At 43.9% G+C, this 17,998-nt stretch overlaps 1 protein-coding gene across 3 annotated transcripts in view; it reads right to left on the reverse strand.

Moving 5' to 3' along the window:
• The window catches only part of naa15a (N-alpha-acetyltransferase 15, NatA auxiliary subunit a), a 104,603-nt gene extending 94,424 nt beyond the window's left edge, over window positions 1-10,179 (reverse strand). Inside the window, exon 1 of one of the 3 annotated variants that reach the window (XR_010976098.1) lies at window positions 9,785-10,179. Coding sequence is in view for 2 of the 3 variants with exons in the window: in XM_068043620.1 (XP_067899721.1) it covers window positions 9,785-9,838 (54 nt within the window). In the remaining variant the exon portion in view is untranslated. Of the gene's footprint in view, window positions 1-9,064; window positions 9,395-9,784 lie in introns of those variants that run through there. The other 2 variants (XM_068043620.1, XM_068043629.1) reach the window with 2 other exon arrangements.
• Window positions 10,180-17,998: the final 7,819 nt, after the last annotated feature.

Below are 17,998 nucleotides of genomic sequence, written 5' to 3' on the forward strand. Positions count from 1 at the left end.
TCGCCGCTTCACCCTGCTCGACGGCCACCAGACCGCTGCCTTCCCTCAGCCACTCGCTCCCCCGCCCGCTTCCCCTCCTCCCACCCCCCCCCCCCCCCCACTGGCCGTTCTCCCCCCCCCTTGGCCACTCACTCCAGGCCTCCCCGCTACCCCCCTCTCAGCCACTCACTATCGCCCTCAATGCTCCCTTCCACCCGCCCCCTGCCGCCATCCCCCCTTCAGCCACTCGCTCCAGACATCGCCACTTTTCTCCATCCAGCCCCCCGGCCGATCATTCCTCGCTCGCCCATTCCCCCCAGCTCTCCGGCCTCTCACTCCTCACCCCACCAAGCTCTCCGGCCACTAGCTCCCTATTCCCCCTCCCCCCCACCAGCTGCTAGCTCCAGACGGCGCCACTTCCCACCTCTCGGCCACTCTATTCCACGTCGCCCCATCACCCTCACCCCCCGCAGCCTGCCATGCTTATTCGGGCAGCAAAGCTGGGAACAATTGAACGTAGGAGTGAGTGGCCAAAAGGAGGGTAGCGACATGGCCTGGAGCTAGCGGGGCCGAGATTAGGGAGGAGCAGGGAGCGAGCGTCCAGAGGCGGGGTGAGCGGCGAGGCCGGAGTGAGTGGCTAAGGGAAGGCAGCAGGGAGCAGGCGGCAAGACGACGGTGCAGGAGGGAGCGGGGAACTGTCGGGGGTGGGATGGAGGTGGCGATGGCAGCCACTGAGAGGATTTTCGGGTTGAATTTGTGGTTTGTGATAAATTGAGCGACGTCATCTTTAATCCTGGCAGCTGCCTGAGACGTCACAGATAGTGATATTTCAGTTGAAGAGGCTGCATTTGCCCAAGTACTAGTACTGCACCACCTAGTGGTCGCATTGTCAACAAACGCAGTCATTTTAAAATCAAGATGTTGCCTGTCTGGCAGCCAATGTAGGTCAGCAATAGGGGAACAGGATTTGTTGCAAGTTAAGACACAGGCAATGAGACTAATAAGGTGCAAAAAATAAGGCAATATAATCCAAATAACTTGCAAGGGTTATCAAACCCAACAGCAAGTTTTTTTTATAACAAATTAAGAGAACAAGAGATTGATAAAGGAGAGGGTGTGCCTGTTAAAAGACAGATGCAGGCAATGTTATAATGAATACAAAGGAAGGACAACATTATTATATTACTATCTTTCATCAGTTTCCACTGTAAGGACAAAATACCAAAGTTATAAAGCAGCCCGAGAATAAGAGGAACTTAGTGGATGAATTTTTTTTTAAAAAGTAAATGGAGAAAATAATGGGACTTATACAGAAAGGTCCCCAGGACGTTAAGGTCACCACCCAAGATATTAGACATGTTTCCCAAAGCTCTTTAGATTCAGAAATGTGCCTTTGGATTGGAAAATTACAAATGATCATAGAACGGTTATAGCACAGGAAGCAGCAAATTGGCCTGTTGAGTTCATGCTGCTCTCTGCAAGAGTAACTCGGTTAGTTCCCCTTCCCTGCCCTTTCCCCAAAGCCCAGTAAATTTTCTCTCTTTAGATAATTATTGAATTCTCTTTTGAAAGCTATGATTGAATCTGCCTCAGTCACACACACAAACAGTGCATTCCAGATCATAACCACTCACTGCTTAATAAATCTTTTTCCTCATGGCACCATTTGTTCTTTAGCCAATCACATTAAACTGGTGGCCTCTGGTTCTCAACCCTTCCACCAATGGGAAGTTTCTCCCTGTCTTCTGGGTCCAGACACCTCATGATTTTGACCACCTCTATTAAAACTCCTCTTAACTACACAACCCCAACTTCGCCAATCTATACATGTAACTGAAGTCCCTCATACCTGGAACCATTCTCATGAATCTTTTCTGCACCTCAGATACCGAAGCAGTTCGTGTAGAAATGAAGACCTGGACAATTATGCAGGCTTGGGCTGATAAGTGGCAAATAACATTCGCACCACACAAGTACCAGGCAATGACCATCCCAAACAAGAGAGAATCTAACACAGTGGCGCAGTGGTTAGCACCGCAGCCTCATAGCTCCAGCGACCCGGGTTCAATTCTGGGTACTGCCTGTGTGGAGTTTGCAAGTTCTCCCTGTGTCTGCGTGGGTTTCCTCCGGGTGCTCCGGTTTCCTCCCACAGCCAAAAAGACTAGCAGGTTGATAGGTAAATTGGCCATTATAAATTGCCCCTAGTATAGGTAGGTGGTAGGGGAATATAGGGATAGGTGAGGATGTGGTCGGAATATGGGATTAATGTAGGATTAGTATAAATGGATGGTTGATGGTCGGCACAGACTTGGTGGGCTGAAGGGCCTGTTTCAGTGCTGTATCTCTAAATAAATAAAAAAATAACCATCTCCCTTTGACATTCAATGGCATTACAATCGCGGAATCCCCCACTATCAACATCCTGAGGCTTACCTTTGACCAATAACTGAAATAGAGTAGCCATATAAATACTGTGGCTACAAGAGCAAGTCAGAGGCTAGGAATCCTGCGCCGCGTAACTCACCTCCTGACTCCCCAAAGCCTGTCCACAAGGCATAAGTCAGGAGTGATGGAATACTCTCCACTTGCCTGGATGGGTGCAGCTCCAACAACACTCAAGAAGCTCGACACCATCCAGGACAAAACAGCCCGCTTGATCGGCAACCTGTCCACAAACATTCGCTCCCTCCACCACCGACACAGTGGCAGCAGTGTGTACCATCTACAAGATGCACTGCAGCAATGCATCAAGGCTCCTCCGACAGAACCTTCTAAACCTGCAACCTCTACCACCTAGAAGGACAAGGGCAGCACATGCATGGAAACACTGCCACCTGCAAGTTCCCCTCCAAACCACACACCATCCTGACTTGGAACTATATGGCCATTCCTTCACTGTCATTGGGCCAAAATCCTGGAACTCCCTTCCTAACAGCATTGTTGGCGTACCTACCGCACATGGACTGCAGCAGTTCAAGAAGGCAGCTCACCACCACCTTCTCAAAGGCAATTAGGGATGGGCAATAAATGCTGGACAAGCCAGCGACGCCCATATCCCATGACCGATTAAAAAGCCTCTCTAAAGCCTTCCCATCATTCCTAAAGTGTGTTGCCCAGAATTGGACACAATACTCCAGTTGAGGCCAAACCAGTGTTTTATATGTGTTCAGCATAACTTCCTTGCTTTTGTACTCTATGCCTCTATTTATAAAGGGCAGGATCACATATGCCTTTTGAACCACTTTTGCAACTTGCCCTGCCACCTTCAATGATTTGTGCACATATATCGCCCCCAGGTCTCTCTGTTCCTGCATCCCTTTCAGAATTTTATACCCTTTATATTGCCTCTCTTCATTCTTCCTAGCAAAATGTACCATTTCACACTTTTTGGAATTAAATTTCATCTGCCACGTGTCTACCCACTCCATCAGCCTATGTCCTCTTGAAGGCTATCACCACTATCTTCCTCACAATTCACTATACTTCCAAGTTTTGTGTCATCTGCAAATTTTGAAATTGTGCCCTGTACATCAAAGTCCAGGTCATTAATATGTTTATATTTATATATTAAGACCGCTAGGGAACCCCACTTCCTAGAGTCTGAAAAACAACATTCATCAATATTCTCTGTTACCTGTCACTCAGCCAATTTCACATCCATGTACCACTGACGCTTTGATTCCACGGTCTTCAAATTTGCAGGACAGCCTATTGTGTGGTACTTTATTAAACACCTTTTGGAAGTCCATATATGCTACATGAATAGCATTACTTTCATCAACCCCCTCTGTTACCTTAACTAAAAATTCAATCAAGTTAGTTAAACACAATTTGCCTTTTACAAATTCGTGTTGGCTTTCCTTAATTAATCCACATTTGTCCAAGTGACAGTTCATTTTGCACTGGATTATCATTTCTAAAAGCTTTTGCATCGCCAAAGTTAAACTGACTGACCTGCAGCTTTATCCTTGAACCCTTTTTTGAACAAGGGTGCAACATGTGCAATTCCAGTCCTCTGGCACCACCCTTGTCTACTGAGGATTGGAAGATTATGGCCAGTGCCATAATTTCACTTCATAATTTACAAATGAAGGGAGAACCAGAAAACTACAGACTTGTCAGTTTAACATCAATTGTGAATAAGTTATTGGAACTTATCAGGGATACAGTGACTGCGCACATGGACAGGTATCAGCTGATGAGAGAGTCAGCATGAATCTGTCAATAGTCGGTCACATCTGACTAATCTAGTTGATTTCTTTGAGGAATTCACTAACATGGTTGATAGGGGAGTCTATGAACATTGTCAATATGGACTTCCAGAAGGCACTTGATAGGCTCCAAACCAGAGATTAGCAAAAAATGAGAGTGCACAGAGTTGGAGGTAACCTTTTGACACGGTTCAGTTTTTGGTTGGGAGGTAGGCAAGAGAGTAAAAGTAAAGGCTTTGATTGTGAGGATTGACAAATGATGTTCCCCAGTAATCTGTACTGGAGCCTCAGCATATCATATATATTAAAGGCTCAGATTAAGGAACTGAGTGTTATAGGTCCAGATTTGCAAATGCCACTAACTTGCACGGATGGGAGTATGAAGTTGCAAAGGATAAGAGACAGACTGAATGGACAAAATTGTGGCAGTGTCTTAAATCTAGGGAAGTATGAAGTTAGCCACCTTACACCCGAGAAAGATAAATCATATTTTCTTAATGGTGAGAGACTAGGTGCTGTGGAGGAGCAGAGAGATTTGGGTGTCTAAGTACACAAATATTAAAAGCTGGTGCACAGGTACAAAAAGTAGCCAACATTCAATTAACTTTTTTGAATATCATCTCAAGGGGGTTGAAATTCAAAAGTGAGGAAGTGATGCTTCAGTTATACAGAGCCTTGGTCAGACCCCATCTAGAGTACTACATTCAATTTTAGGCACTAAACCCCAGACATTTTGGCCTTGGAATGGTACAGAGCACAGTCATCACAATACTACCATGGATTAAAGGGTTAAATTAAGAAGACAGGATGCATAAATATGGTTTGTATTCCCTAGAATTTAGAACACCAAGTGGTGATCGAATCAGGGTGTTTAAAATGATAAAGGGCAGATATAGAAAAATTACTGCCTCTGGTCAAAGAATCTAGAAAAAGGTGCAATCTTAAAATTAAAGCTAGGCCATTTATGAGTGAAATCAGGATGCAATGTTTTGTATGAATAATAGTAGAAATCAAGCTCATCCACCCACACCACCACCCCACCCTCAAAAGGCTATGGCTGTTGGGTCAAATGAAATCGATAGATTTTTGTTTGGTAAGAGCATGAAGCACTATGGAAAAAAGGCAAGTAAAGGAACTGAGGTTCAGCCATGATTTAATAGAATGGTGGAACAGGCTTGAGGGACTGAATGGCCTTTTTCTGTTCTGAGGTTCTCTTTTAGATTAAATTAACAGACTATTTTCACAGCCAGGCTGACCTAGCCAGTAAAAGAATTTGGAGAGGGGTATGTATTTCCATGATATCTAATTATAAATTGTTGCATCATGTCTGACCAAATGGAACAATTATTACAGGACTTCAACACACTACCCCCCACTCTATGTAGTTGGAACTGTTTGTGAAATTGCATTCTCACTGAATAAAATTGTAAATCAATACCAAGATGCATTTGATAAATACCATCAATCCTTCTCACAGTTTCCACTAAATCTTGAAAGTCCAAAAGGCTTCTCACTAACAGCATACATACCCTTGCATATTCACAATATACTGTGGTACCAAATTTCCATTGGAAGACCACTCATTTTACAAAGGGGAGGGGTATTAAGTAATTATGATCAAAATAGTTTTATCTACAGTATCTTACACCAATAGGGTCAACCATAACTGTTAGCATTTGTGCCTCTGAATCAGAAGATTGTTGGTGCAAGATACTTCAGCGCACAATTTTTGGCTGACACTCTACTGCAGTACTGAGGGAGCTCTACACTGTCTGAGGTGCTGTCTTGCAGATGAGATGTTAAACCAAGATCCTGTCTGTTCTATCAGCTGGACACAAAAGATCTCATGGCACTATTTTGAAGAGCTGGGGAATATTTATCCTTCAATCAACATCTCAAACAGATTATGTGTGTTTTTATCTCATTACTGTTTGTAGGAACTTGCCATGCGAAAATTGACTGCTGCATTTCCTGCATTGCTACAGTAACAACATTTCAAAAGTACTCATGGACTGTAAAGCACTTTGGGACATGCTGCAGTCATGAAAGGCACTATATAAATGCAAGTCTTTCTTTCTAAATAAATGATTTGTCTTTCAAATGTACGTCTGCATCATTGCTATGGTTTTCTGGATTTTTATTTCCCCATATCCCAGTTAAATATATTTGTTGTGAATTCCATAGCCCGTTTCCATAAGGACCTGCTCAAGTGGTCTCTCATAAATGTGACAACGTTTTCAAGAGAACATTCCCCATTTATTACAGAAATACTTTTACAGTAAGAAGTGGCTACTGCATGTGCTGTGGATAAAGGGGGACACCCTGTGTATGTACTGTACTTGAACTTCCAGAAAGCATTTAATAAGGTGCCACATCAAAGGTTATTGCGGAAAATAAAACCTCATGGTGTAGGGGTAACATATTGGCATGGACAGAAGATTGGCTGGCTAACAGGAAACAGAAAGTAGGCATAAATGGGTCATTTTCTGGTTGGCAAGATTTAACGAGTGGTGTGCCACAGGGATCAGTGCTGGGGCCTCAACTTTTCACAATTTATATAAATAACTTGTATGAAGGGACTGAAGGTATAGCTGCTAAATTTGCTGATGACACAAAGATGAAAGTAAGTTGTGAAGAGGACATATGGAGGCTACAAAGGGATATAGATAGGTTAAGAGAGTGGGCAAAGACCTGGAAAATGGAGCACAATGTGGGGAAAATGTGAAATTGTCCATTTTGGCAGATTGCAGGGCTGAGATGCAGAGGAATCTGGGTGTTCTTGTGCATGAATCGCAAAATGTTACCATGTAGGTTCATCAAGTAATTAGGAAAGCTAATAGAATGTTATTGTTTATTGCGAGGGGAATTGAATATAAAAGTAGTGAGGTTATGCTTCAGTTATATAGGACATTGGTGAGACCACATTTGGAGTACTGTGTACAGTATTGGTCTCCTTATTTAAGGAAGGATGTAAATACATTGGAAGCAGTTCAGAGAAGGTTTACTCGTCTAATACCTGGAACGGGCACGTCGCCTTCCGAGGAAAGATTGGACAGGCTAGGCTTGCATCCGTTGGAGTTTAAAAGAGTAAGAGGTGACTTGATTGAAGCACAAGATCCTGAGGAGTCTTGACAGGGTGGATGTGGAAAGGATGTTTCCCCTTGTGGCAGAACATAGAACTAGGAGCCACTGTTTAAAATAAGGGGTCGCCCATTTAAGACAGAGATGAGGAGAAATTTTATCTCTCAAAGGGTCATGAGTCTTTGGAATTCTCTTCCTCAAAAGGCAGTGGAAGCAGAGTCCTTAAACATCTTTAGGGCAGAGGTAGATAGATTCTTGATAAGCAAGGGGTGAAAGGTTATCAGGGGTAGGCAGGAATATGGAGTCAAGGTTACTATCAGATCAGCCATGATCTTATTGAATGGCAAAGCAGGCTCGAGGGGCTGAGTGGCCTACTCCTGCTCTTAATTCGTATGTTCGTATGGCTTCCAGTCCTTTGACTCGACACCATTTAACTGCAGGGCAAGTTCAGAGCAGCAACTTAGAGCGAACTGTACATAGCTATTACATCCATGCTGGTTTTATTTGCTTACTATTCACCCTCCCCATTTTGAGCAAAGATCCATATAGGCCAACAATGTAAAAAAAAACATATTGCTGACCTGGATGAGCGAGCTAAGAGTTCATTCCAGTTGCTATCTAAAATACTGCTGGCCTACACTGCTATCTCCGGATAAGCTTCGTTAGTGCACCTTCTGATGTGGTTCTTGACCCCTCTACTTCTCTGGCACCACTAGTTAGCTCAATTATACTGCAACAATGTCATCACTTACCGTAGTCCAATATTATCTGGGTATAGGTTGATAGCATTTAAATGTCTTATAATATTCAAGTAACTTCATAGCTTAATTAAAACCAGTCACAAAGTCAGAGTGCAGGCATACTACTCCACTAAACTACTGGACTACTAACAGTTCCATAGATGGCAAATATTTGATCTCGTGCAAAGAAATGGGGACTGTGACAGCAGGGAAAGAAGCCAATTAAAGATATATTGTCAGAGACCGCAGATGGTTCACAAACTCAAAGGTACAAAGCAATTTAGAACAAAATAGTTGAAAATGTACTTGTTAAAGATTAAAAGAGCATAAAGGGCAGAAAAACGTATTCATATTTGAAAATACCTTCTAATGTTTTAACTTCTGTTCACATGATGATCACCGCTACATGTTGTCCATCATACATTAAGTATTCCAACTACATTATTCACCATAGTATTAAATACCATTTGAAAACTAAACTTTGAAAAATTCTTCCAACATATTTAAACACTTAGAGCCAGCGTGGTTGGTTATTCTCTTGCAATCCAAACCCCCTTCTACAAATCCATAAGACATTTCAATTCAGCACCAAAAAAACCTAACCAAAGATGGATGATGCAGGATATTAGAGAACATTTATCAACCTACTGTATTAACTAGCTTTCTTTGTTATAGTTGATCTACTTTAACACAATTGCATCGCATTAACTGTAAGTTCCGGCATCAAGGAAGGCACTATATAAATGCAAGTTCTTTATTTCGTCCTTTACTCCTGCCCTTACAGTTGAGCCATCCTACTCTTTTTCCTTTACCAGCGCATTCAGATAAAACCACAAGATTAAAAACCGTGCTGTATCTAGCATCTATGAACCTAAACCATTTATGACTCTAAGGAGATTACAAAATTAAAATATATTGTACATGGCCAGGCCTATCACAGATCAGGCCTATATCGGAGCTATACAAGATACCATGTTAAAGTAAGAAATCAACATCTGCATGAAGCCCCAGTTTCCTAATTCCAAGTTGTTAATTCAGAATATACTCACATACCTCTACTCGCATATTCTAAACTGTAAAAAAATACAGATGTCAATGCGATTGTAACAAAGAGGTGCAAGGCCTGGGCCACACTATGGAAAAACCAGGGAGCGGCTCGAATTCTCACTCCGGCCTCTGATTCAACGCCTTTCACGTGCTTGGCTTAGTGTTGGAAGCTAACAAGGGAAGGTGAAATCTCCAGACTCGGTCGGGTCGCTTAAAAACCGTTCCAGCTGCCTGGCGCCCGGACCCTGAGGCTGAAGTTGGCGGTACAGGCGGACAAATCAGGCAAACTCCCACCTCAAGGAGGTGGTGGTGGTGCCTGCTCACACTTCGACTACCGCAGAGTGCAGACCAAAGGTCGGGCAGTAGGAAGACGTTATTTCACCGGCCGAAAGAGAGAGGGGGCTGCGACAAGGTGTTGTGGACATGAAGAGCAGTGGTCTGGGGCCTGGTCAGTCAGATGAGGCCCGGGTGGAAGTGATGGTGAAAGGAGGCGGGGGGGAGGGTCGGTACACACATGCCGGCAACAGCGCGGCGGAATAGCGCATGGTGGAACAGCACTCGGTCGGTCGGTGAAAGTTAGTTTGAAAAGATATTTAAAATGGTGCAGAAGCCGCAGTTTCCGCTATGTGAGGGGTCTGGAGTGGGATAAATTGTGCTTCCACCGGAGTTTGGGGTGGGCCAAGTGTCCCGATTCTCAAACAGTCTCACGCTCGACCACTCACTCACCAAAATCCGTTTGAAGAGCGCGTTCTCCTTGGCTGGCAGCGCTACCGATGGCATGATTGGCGCGGGTGCTGCTAAATCGGCGGCCGGGTTGAGTGAGACACACGCTGTCTTGGTGGCTTTCTTGCTCCCCGATCCGATCCTGGCTCTCAGCTCATGGGCCGCCTTTCTCTCTTGCTCTCTCCCTCCCTCCTCACCCAACCAGTACCGAGGCCCGCGATGCTCTCGCTCCGCACGCTGACTCGAGCGGAACCTCCGCCTTCACGTGCTTTGCCTTGCTTCGCTCGCTCCCGCTGCTGCTGCACGGAATTCAGCAAAAAAAAACCTCAACCAAAATGGCGGCAGCGTTAGCAGACAGCAGCAGCAACGCCGGCTCCCTCCGGGTCATCCGCCAGTGCGCAGGCGCCGCTGCTCTGCTCGCGAACCCGCACACCGTCAAGTGACCTCACTTGAGCAGGGTATGACGGTACTGTGGAGGATCGCACTTGGTCATCCCAGCCTTCTGAACGCATGTTGAAGTAATTGTACGAGGCGCCAAGTTGTTTGAGTTTTTAAAAACCGATTCTCAGCATTTTCATAATAAAACGTTTATTTTTGCGATTTAAAATCGAGTTTCCAGAATAAACAAACAATATAAGTATATAATAGTAGATCCCTATTCGGTTTTTGATATTTGCAACAGTACAGTACAGGTATAACAAATAGAACCAAGCAGCCCCTACACAATAAAACACTGGATTAAACAGTCCATTCATTAATAATAGCCTGTTAAACAGTTGACTCCAGGTACCAGCAAGAATGTATTTATTCAGCACATTATTCAAAAGCATTCCTAGGGTTAACACCACAAGGTGATTCCTTCAGCTCTGCGCTTAAACTGATAAACTTCCCGATAAAAGACTGAAAAGTTGGTGCGGATCCCTTTCTGACTCCTGGGGCTATCATGGTACCGGCTCATTTAAGTGCCGTTGAATTTTCAAAACTTGTGCATGTGCTGCGATTCTTTCAAACTGAGGATCAACATCTTGCACTTTAAAAGCACCTCTCACATAGAAAACAGTCTCAGGTCACTGTACAAGTAGAGAATTATGATCAACAGAGCAAGAGAGAAAGAAGAACGAACTTTAATTCATATAGTACTTTGCAGGTATCGTCACTGTTATGTTTGAGGCAAACAAGGCCAATTTGAGCATCGCAAGGGCATAAAAATTGTCTGCACCCGTTTTCGGGTGCGGCACCGCAACCGCCTGCAGCTGGTTCCGTTGAGGCAGGCAGGCATAATAAAGGATACAATTCCAAAGGGGTGCAGGAGCAGAGGGACCTGCGTGTAAATGTGGACAAATCAAGCTAGCAAGGTAGGTTAAGAAAGTGGTTAATAAGGCATACCGGATCCTGGGCTTTATAAATAGAGCTATAAATACGAAAGCAAGGAAGTTATGGTGAACCTTTATAAAACACTGGTACGGCTTCAACTGGAGTATTGTATCCAATTCTGGGCACCACACTTCAGGAAGGATGTGAAGGCGTTCGAGCAGATGCAGAAAATATTTACGAGAATAATTCCAGGGATGAGGGACTTCAGTTACGTGTATACATTGAAGAAGATGGGACTGATCTTAGAGAAGAGAAGGTTAAGAGGAATAAAAACAAGAAATGCTGGAACCACTCAGCAGGTCTGGCAGCATCTGTGGAAAGAGAAGCAGAGTTAACGTTTCGGGTCAGTGACCCTTCTTCGGTCACTGACCCAAAACGTTAACTCTGCTTCTCTTTCCACAGATGCTGCCAGACCTGCTGAGTGGTTCCAGCATTTCGTGTGTTTATTTCAGATTTCCAGCATCTGCAGTATTTTGTTTTTATTTTAAGGTTAAGAGGAAATTTGATAGAGGTGTTCAAGATCATTAGAGTTCTGGACAGAGTAAATAGGGAGAAACCAATTTAAGATGAATGGCAAAAGAATCGTGTGACATGATGAAAATCTTTTTTACATAGCATGTGGTTACAATCTGGATTGCATTGCCTGAGAGTGTGGGGGAGGCAGATTCAATCGTGGCTTTCAAAAGGGAACTGGATAATTATCTGAAAAGAAAAGTAAAGCAGGGCTATGGGGAAAGAGTGGGGGAGTGGGAGTAGCTGAGTTAATCTTGCACAGAACTGACATGGACACGACGGGCTGAATGACCTCCTTCAGTGCTGTAACCATTCTATGATAACTTTGCACAGCCTCTGCATTTGCCTGATTGTAGCATGCAGCCCAGCACGACCTGAACTACTGGCTGGCTGCAGGCTCAATAGGGGACCAAACAGCTTGAGAGGCAAGGGCATTTTCCAGCCAGCCTCTGCTATTAAGGCAGTCTGCCTCTCTTAAAGGAGAGTTGCACTGACTGAATGGAAACTGCTGCTGACTGACAGTACTGCAATTGTCTGCAATTGAAAACAAGGCAACTGGAGCACCAAGACAAAGAGAGAGAGTTCCCAGGTTCATGGATGAGGCGCTGGAGGCCTTAGTCATGGAGGCTGACAGGTGGAAAGAGGCCATGTTTCCACAGGGGAGGGGAGGCAGGAAGCCATCAAGGAATGCCCTCTTAAGGGAATGGGAGCAGGTAACCAGGGAGGCTAATGCAAGGAGTTTAGCCCTATGGACCTGGCAGGAGTGCTGGAAAAAGCTCAATGACCTCATGCAGGTGATCAAGGTCAGGTGAATACATCTTCAGATGACATCTCATATCCACCAAACCACTAACCTCTCACGCTGCTCAATACATCATACCCACATCATTCGCCCAGCAGTCCCTAGCAGTCAGGACTCAGGCCTTACATTTAAATAGTCCACCTCACCCTGACGCTCCTTTCAATGATGCCAGCCTCACACCCAGCTGTCACTGCCTACACATATGTCTAGCTATTCAGCTATGGCAGGCACATCATCCGAATAGTGCAATACAATAACTGACATTCTCCTCTCTCATGCAATAGAAGGGAGCAGAACATAAGCAATGGGTGACAGGTATGCCTGCATCCCCTGAACCCTATGGAAGAGATGGTGCTCTGCAACATTGGTCCATCTGTGACAGAGCTTGTAGCATCCGGTGTCACAGAGAACATTCAGGATCATGGTATGTTACTGCCATATGCCCCTTCTCAACTCCCAGTCACCCGTATCTGCTATTTGGCAAGATGAGCAAGCAGCAGATGGTGTGACCATGGACCCTTACCCCCACCCTCCCCTTCTGACATTCTGCTTCTAAATACCTAAGACCTGCTGCCTAACACAGTAGCCTCAGGAGGAAGACAGGGAGTAGTCCCACATCAATGAGGAGGAAGCACTATCACTTGATCTGACACTCAGAGCCACCAGCTCAGCTACTGGCACTGCAAGAATTTTAGTGGCTAGTATAGAGTCAGATCAACACGTGGCATGAGTGGGCTGTAGTGAGGCTAGGAGTAAAGGATAGTTTGTGTGCCAGCTCACCAGACGGCAAGGTCTCAGATGAGTTCTGCTATAGGAAACTTTGACAAGGACCTTGATGGGGTGGCATGCAGGAGAACAGTGATGACAGTGCACACCGAGATGCTTGGTGCATTGGCAAGCCTGCCAGATAATCTCCTGTCACTGTCAAGGAACATGGAGAAGACCAGCTCCAACGGGTTAAGGACATCGCAGAGAACTTGGAGCCCATCCTTTCCAGCATGGAAATGATGGCCAACCACATGACAGTGCTTGGAGACTCAGCCGTGAAGCAGTGTCTGATGGCTGCTCTCTCAACTTCCAGTGCAGTACTGGTGGAAGCCACCAAACGTCTCAGTACTGCTGTGGAAACTCAGACAGAGGTCATGGGATCCATGCTTTCTGCCATGTGTAGTATAATGTAATATAGTTGTTACTGGGCAGAATATCTAAATAGTCTTTGAGTGTCATCGCAGGAAGTGATGTAACAGAACTTGTACAGAACCTCGTGTAGAGTGAAACTAGAAGCCATATATATTGGATGTATGTAAATAAACTCCCATTCCCGAACAGTCAATCTCTCAGATATTCTGTTATAAGACTAATCAGCATCAGAATATTATATGGTGGCAATGATAAATTGAAGAAAAAATGGTAAAATGACTGCACTTACTGGAGAACTTTGAGAAAGTAATTCAACACATTGTATGTCCTGTACTTTGTTAATTTTCTTATTTCTTTTGGGTTTCCTTTTTATATTTTGCAGCCCTGATTTCTTGCTGCGGCATACCAATTGGAAATACCCCCTCTTTTTGCAATAAGAAACACTCCACTTCTCTGATTGGGCAATTTTCCCACCAGTGCTTCACTTGGCCGAGGCATGGCAGAAATGGGTCCAAAGATTTACCAGGTACAGTACTGCATCAGGTCTTGCGCAGATGCCAGACAAGGAGCAGGTCAGTACATTATTATATGCCATGGGGGAGTGCGCAGACGACATCCTCATAACACAGGTCATTGACGAAGAAAAGGAGGTTCTGAAGGCTCTGGAGTCAAACTTTAACATCAGAAAAAACATGATCGTCGTGCACCCAATTTCAATCAACGGTCTCAGCAGAGAGGAGAAAGTATTGATTCTTTTATCAACGACTTACATAAACTTGCTGAAGATTGTGAATGCCGCAGTTTGTGGAAAGAATTAATTAGAGATAGGATCGTGGTCGGAGTTGCAGATGATCTTTCGGATCATCTGCAGTCGAAGGATGATCTTACATTAACCTAGGCGGTTCAGCTAAGTAGGCAAGCAAAGGTTAGAAAATGTAACCGTGTTGTCGTTTGAGGGGACAGGGAGAGTCCGATCTTGAAAGTCGCAGACTCCATTGAATATTTAAAGAGTGCAAAGGTGAAAAATGGCAGTCAAAGACAGGAACGGCAGAAAGAGCATTTAGAGGCAGCAGCATCTCAGTGCAGTAGGTGTGGCCAAGTGAAGCACTGGTGGAAAAATTGCCCAGCCAGAGAAATGGAGTATTTCTTATGCAAAAAGAGGGGTATTTCCAATTGGTATGCCTCACCAAGAAATCAGGGCTGCAAAATATAAAAAGGAAACCCAAAAGAAATAAGATAATTAACAAAGTACAGGATGTACAATGTGTTGAATTACCGTTTCTAGGAAATCCACAGAGCAAGTAAAGATTCCTGGACGGCACAGATTCTTGTATGAGGCTAATAGACCAGATTCAAACTGGAAACTGGAGCAGCAGTTTTAGTACTGGCAGACACTGAGCCGTGGCTAAAGAAAGTAAGCATCCGACCTCCAGGTAAAAAACTGCATGGACATGGAGGCATTGAGCTGAAGGTAATAGGAGAGTTGAAAACCATTTACCTGAGATATATATTATTAAGAATCAGAATTGCTCACCATTAAGCAGAAAAGCTTGCATAGATTTACAGTTAATATGTGGATTTGATGAGCTGAAAGGCATGGAGGAACAGCCAAAGAATTTTAAGGCTGAATTCCCTAAATTATTCAAAGGATTGGGAACACTAAAAACAGTCTACCACATCACATTAAGAAAGGATGCAGAAGCATTGTGTTTATTTACACCAAAAAAGTTCCACACCCACTCCTAGAGAATGTTAAGAAAGAAATAGAGTAATGACCAAACAGGGAGTCATCTCATCAGTTACTAAGCCTACTGAATGGTATTCAGGTGTGATTCAGGTTGAAGAAACCAAATGGGTCCATCCGAATTTGTGTAGACCTTACACAATTATACAAGGCTGTAAAGTGGGAAATACATCCAATGGCATCAGTGGATGAGAATTTGGCAGAGATAGGGAAAAGCACAATTTTCACTAAATTAGATGCGAACAGTAGATTTTGGCAAGTACCTTTAGATGTAGAATCTAAACTATTGACAACTTTTATAACACCATTTGGAAGATTCTGTTTTAACAGATTACCTTTTGAAATTATGTCAGCACCGGAAATTTTCCAAAGAACAATGTCCAGAATCCTGGAGGAATTAGAAGGGATCATCTGTCACATGGACAACGTGTTGATCCACGTTGCAAGTCAGCAGGAACACGATGCAAGAGTGCAAGCAATGTTGAAGAGTCTGCAGGAAGCTGGTCTAATGCTGAATGAGAAGTGTCTCTTTTCACAACAAACGGTGAGATTTCTCGGTCATATTATTGATGGATCAGGCATCAGAGCGTTCCCTCAAAAGATGAAAGTCATCAAAGACTTTATACTGAGTCTAAGGACATCACAGAATTGCAAAGATTCATGGGTATTGACAATCAGGTGGGAAAGTTTTTGCCAAGTCTGGCTATGATAAACAAATCACTGAGACAGTTATTAAGGAATGACAAGGTCTGGTGTTGGAGCGTGGTCCAACAAGAATCTTTCGAAAAAAATCAAATAGAAACTTCTTTCTTCAGATGTATTTAGCACATTATGACCCAAAATTACCAACCATTATAGCAGCGGACGCATCAGCAACAGGGCCAGGTGCAGTCTTATTTCAGGTACAAAGTGATGGGAATCGCAGGCCTGTGTATTTTGCATCTCATTCTTTGACGGAAACAGAGCAAAGATACGCAGTCATCGAGAAGGAAGCACTGGCAGCAACTTGGGCATGCGAAATACTCTGACTATGTGCTAGGTCTTCAATTTAAGATTGAAACTGATTACAAAGCATTAGTTACTCTGCTAAATACAAAATAAATAATAAAATACCTCCTAGAGTGCAGAGGTTTTAATTGAGATTAATGAGATTCGATGTTGAAACTGAATATGTTCCTGGGAAACACCAAATGACAGCGGATGCATTATCACGTATTACATCAGCAGGACCTGAAGAAGGTACCATTCTCTTTCTTGAGGAAGTAGAAGTGTTTGTTTTAACAACTACAGCATATTTACCTGCTACAAATCAGAAGTTGAGTGAAATCAAAAAGGCTCAAAAAGATGAAGTATGTGCAGCAATTAGAGAATATTGTTTGCATGAATGGCTAGCATACATGCCACACAACTCAGTGTTAAGGCAATATTATGAGCAATGAGGTCATTTGAGTATCATCAATGATTTGTTGATATTTGACAAGAGATTAGTCATCCCCAGGATCTTGGAAAGATTACATCAAGGACATTTAGGAATAACAAAGTTCAGAGCCAGGGCTAGGTAGTCAGTTTGGTGGCCTGGTATATTGAAAGAGATGATATCAAGGTGTAGCACATGTGCTGTCAATCATCATGAGACGAAGGAGCCACTAATGTTATCATCTTTTCCGTCTAGACCATGGGAACGTCTAACTATGGATCTTTTCAAGCATAAGAATAAGATGTTCTTAATCATTGTTGATTGTTGTTAGGGGAGGTGGTGGCATCATGGTAATGCCACTGAACTAGTAATCTTGAGGCCCAGGCTAATGCCTTGGGGACACAGATTCAAAGCCCACCATGGCAGCTGGTGGAATTTAAATTCAATTAATTAATAAAAATCTAGAATTGAAAGCTAGTCTTAGTAATGGTGCAATGAAACTATCATTGATTGTCTAAAAACCCATCTTCACTAATGTCCTTTAGGGAAGGAAATCTGCTGTCCTTACCTGGTCTGGCTACACGTGACTCCAGACTCACAGCAATGTGGTTGGCTCTTAACTGCCCTCTGAAATGGCCTAGCAAGCCACACAGTTCAAGGGCAATTAAGGATGGGCAACAAATGCCAGCCTTGCAGCGAGACCCACAGAATTTAAAAAGATTACTATTCAAGGTGGGTCGAAGCAGCTACATGGTCAGAGTTCAGAAGCTGCAATCACATCCCAAAACTGACATTCCATCAGTGCCCTTTCTGTTGCCTGTCAGCCAGCCAGCCAGCTCAGACTGCTGCCATCCATGCAGACATGACGCAATCTGAAGCCGGGCCTCCTAGGTCTAGAACAGCTCGAGAGCATCCTGCAAGGCCATCTGTGCTCTCCACAGTGAAATTCAGCAGCTTTCTACCAGACATGCTGCAGCCTCTGGGGTAGCACAGCACAGAAGTTCTAGGACAGGCAAAGGCAGCCACAAGACAGGCACTAAGTGAATTCACAAGGAGTGAATAGTTCATTTTTGTTTGTATTTGTGGATGTGTTTTTGGATAAAGATGATATGGAAAGCTTATTGTTGGTGGCTTTTATGGCAGGATCTTGGCCGAGGAAATGCTGTGATAGACCGTAGCATATGGATAGTAAGGTGGGAAATCGTGGAGTCATAGGAGTGAAGGGAT

The sequence above is a fragment of the Heterodontus francisci genome, chromosome 1 (assembly GCF_036365525.1).
Source record: "Heterodontus francisci isolate sHetFra1 chromosome 1, sHetFra1.hap1, whole genome shotgun sequence".
NCBI classification, from domain to species: Eukaryota; Metazoa; Chordata; class Chondrichthyes; order Heterodontiformes; family Heterodontidae; genus Heterodontus; species Heterodontus francisci.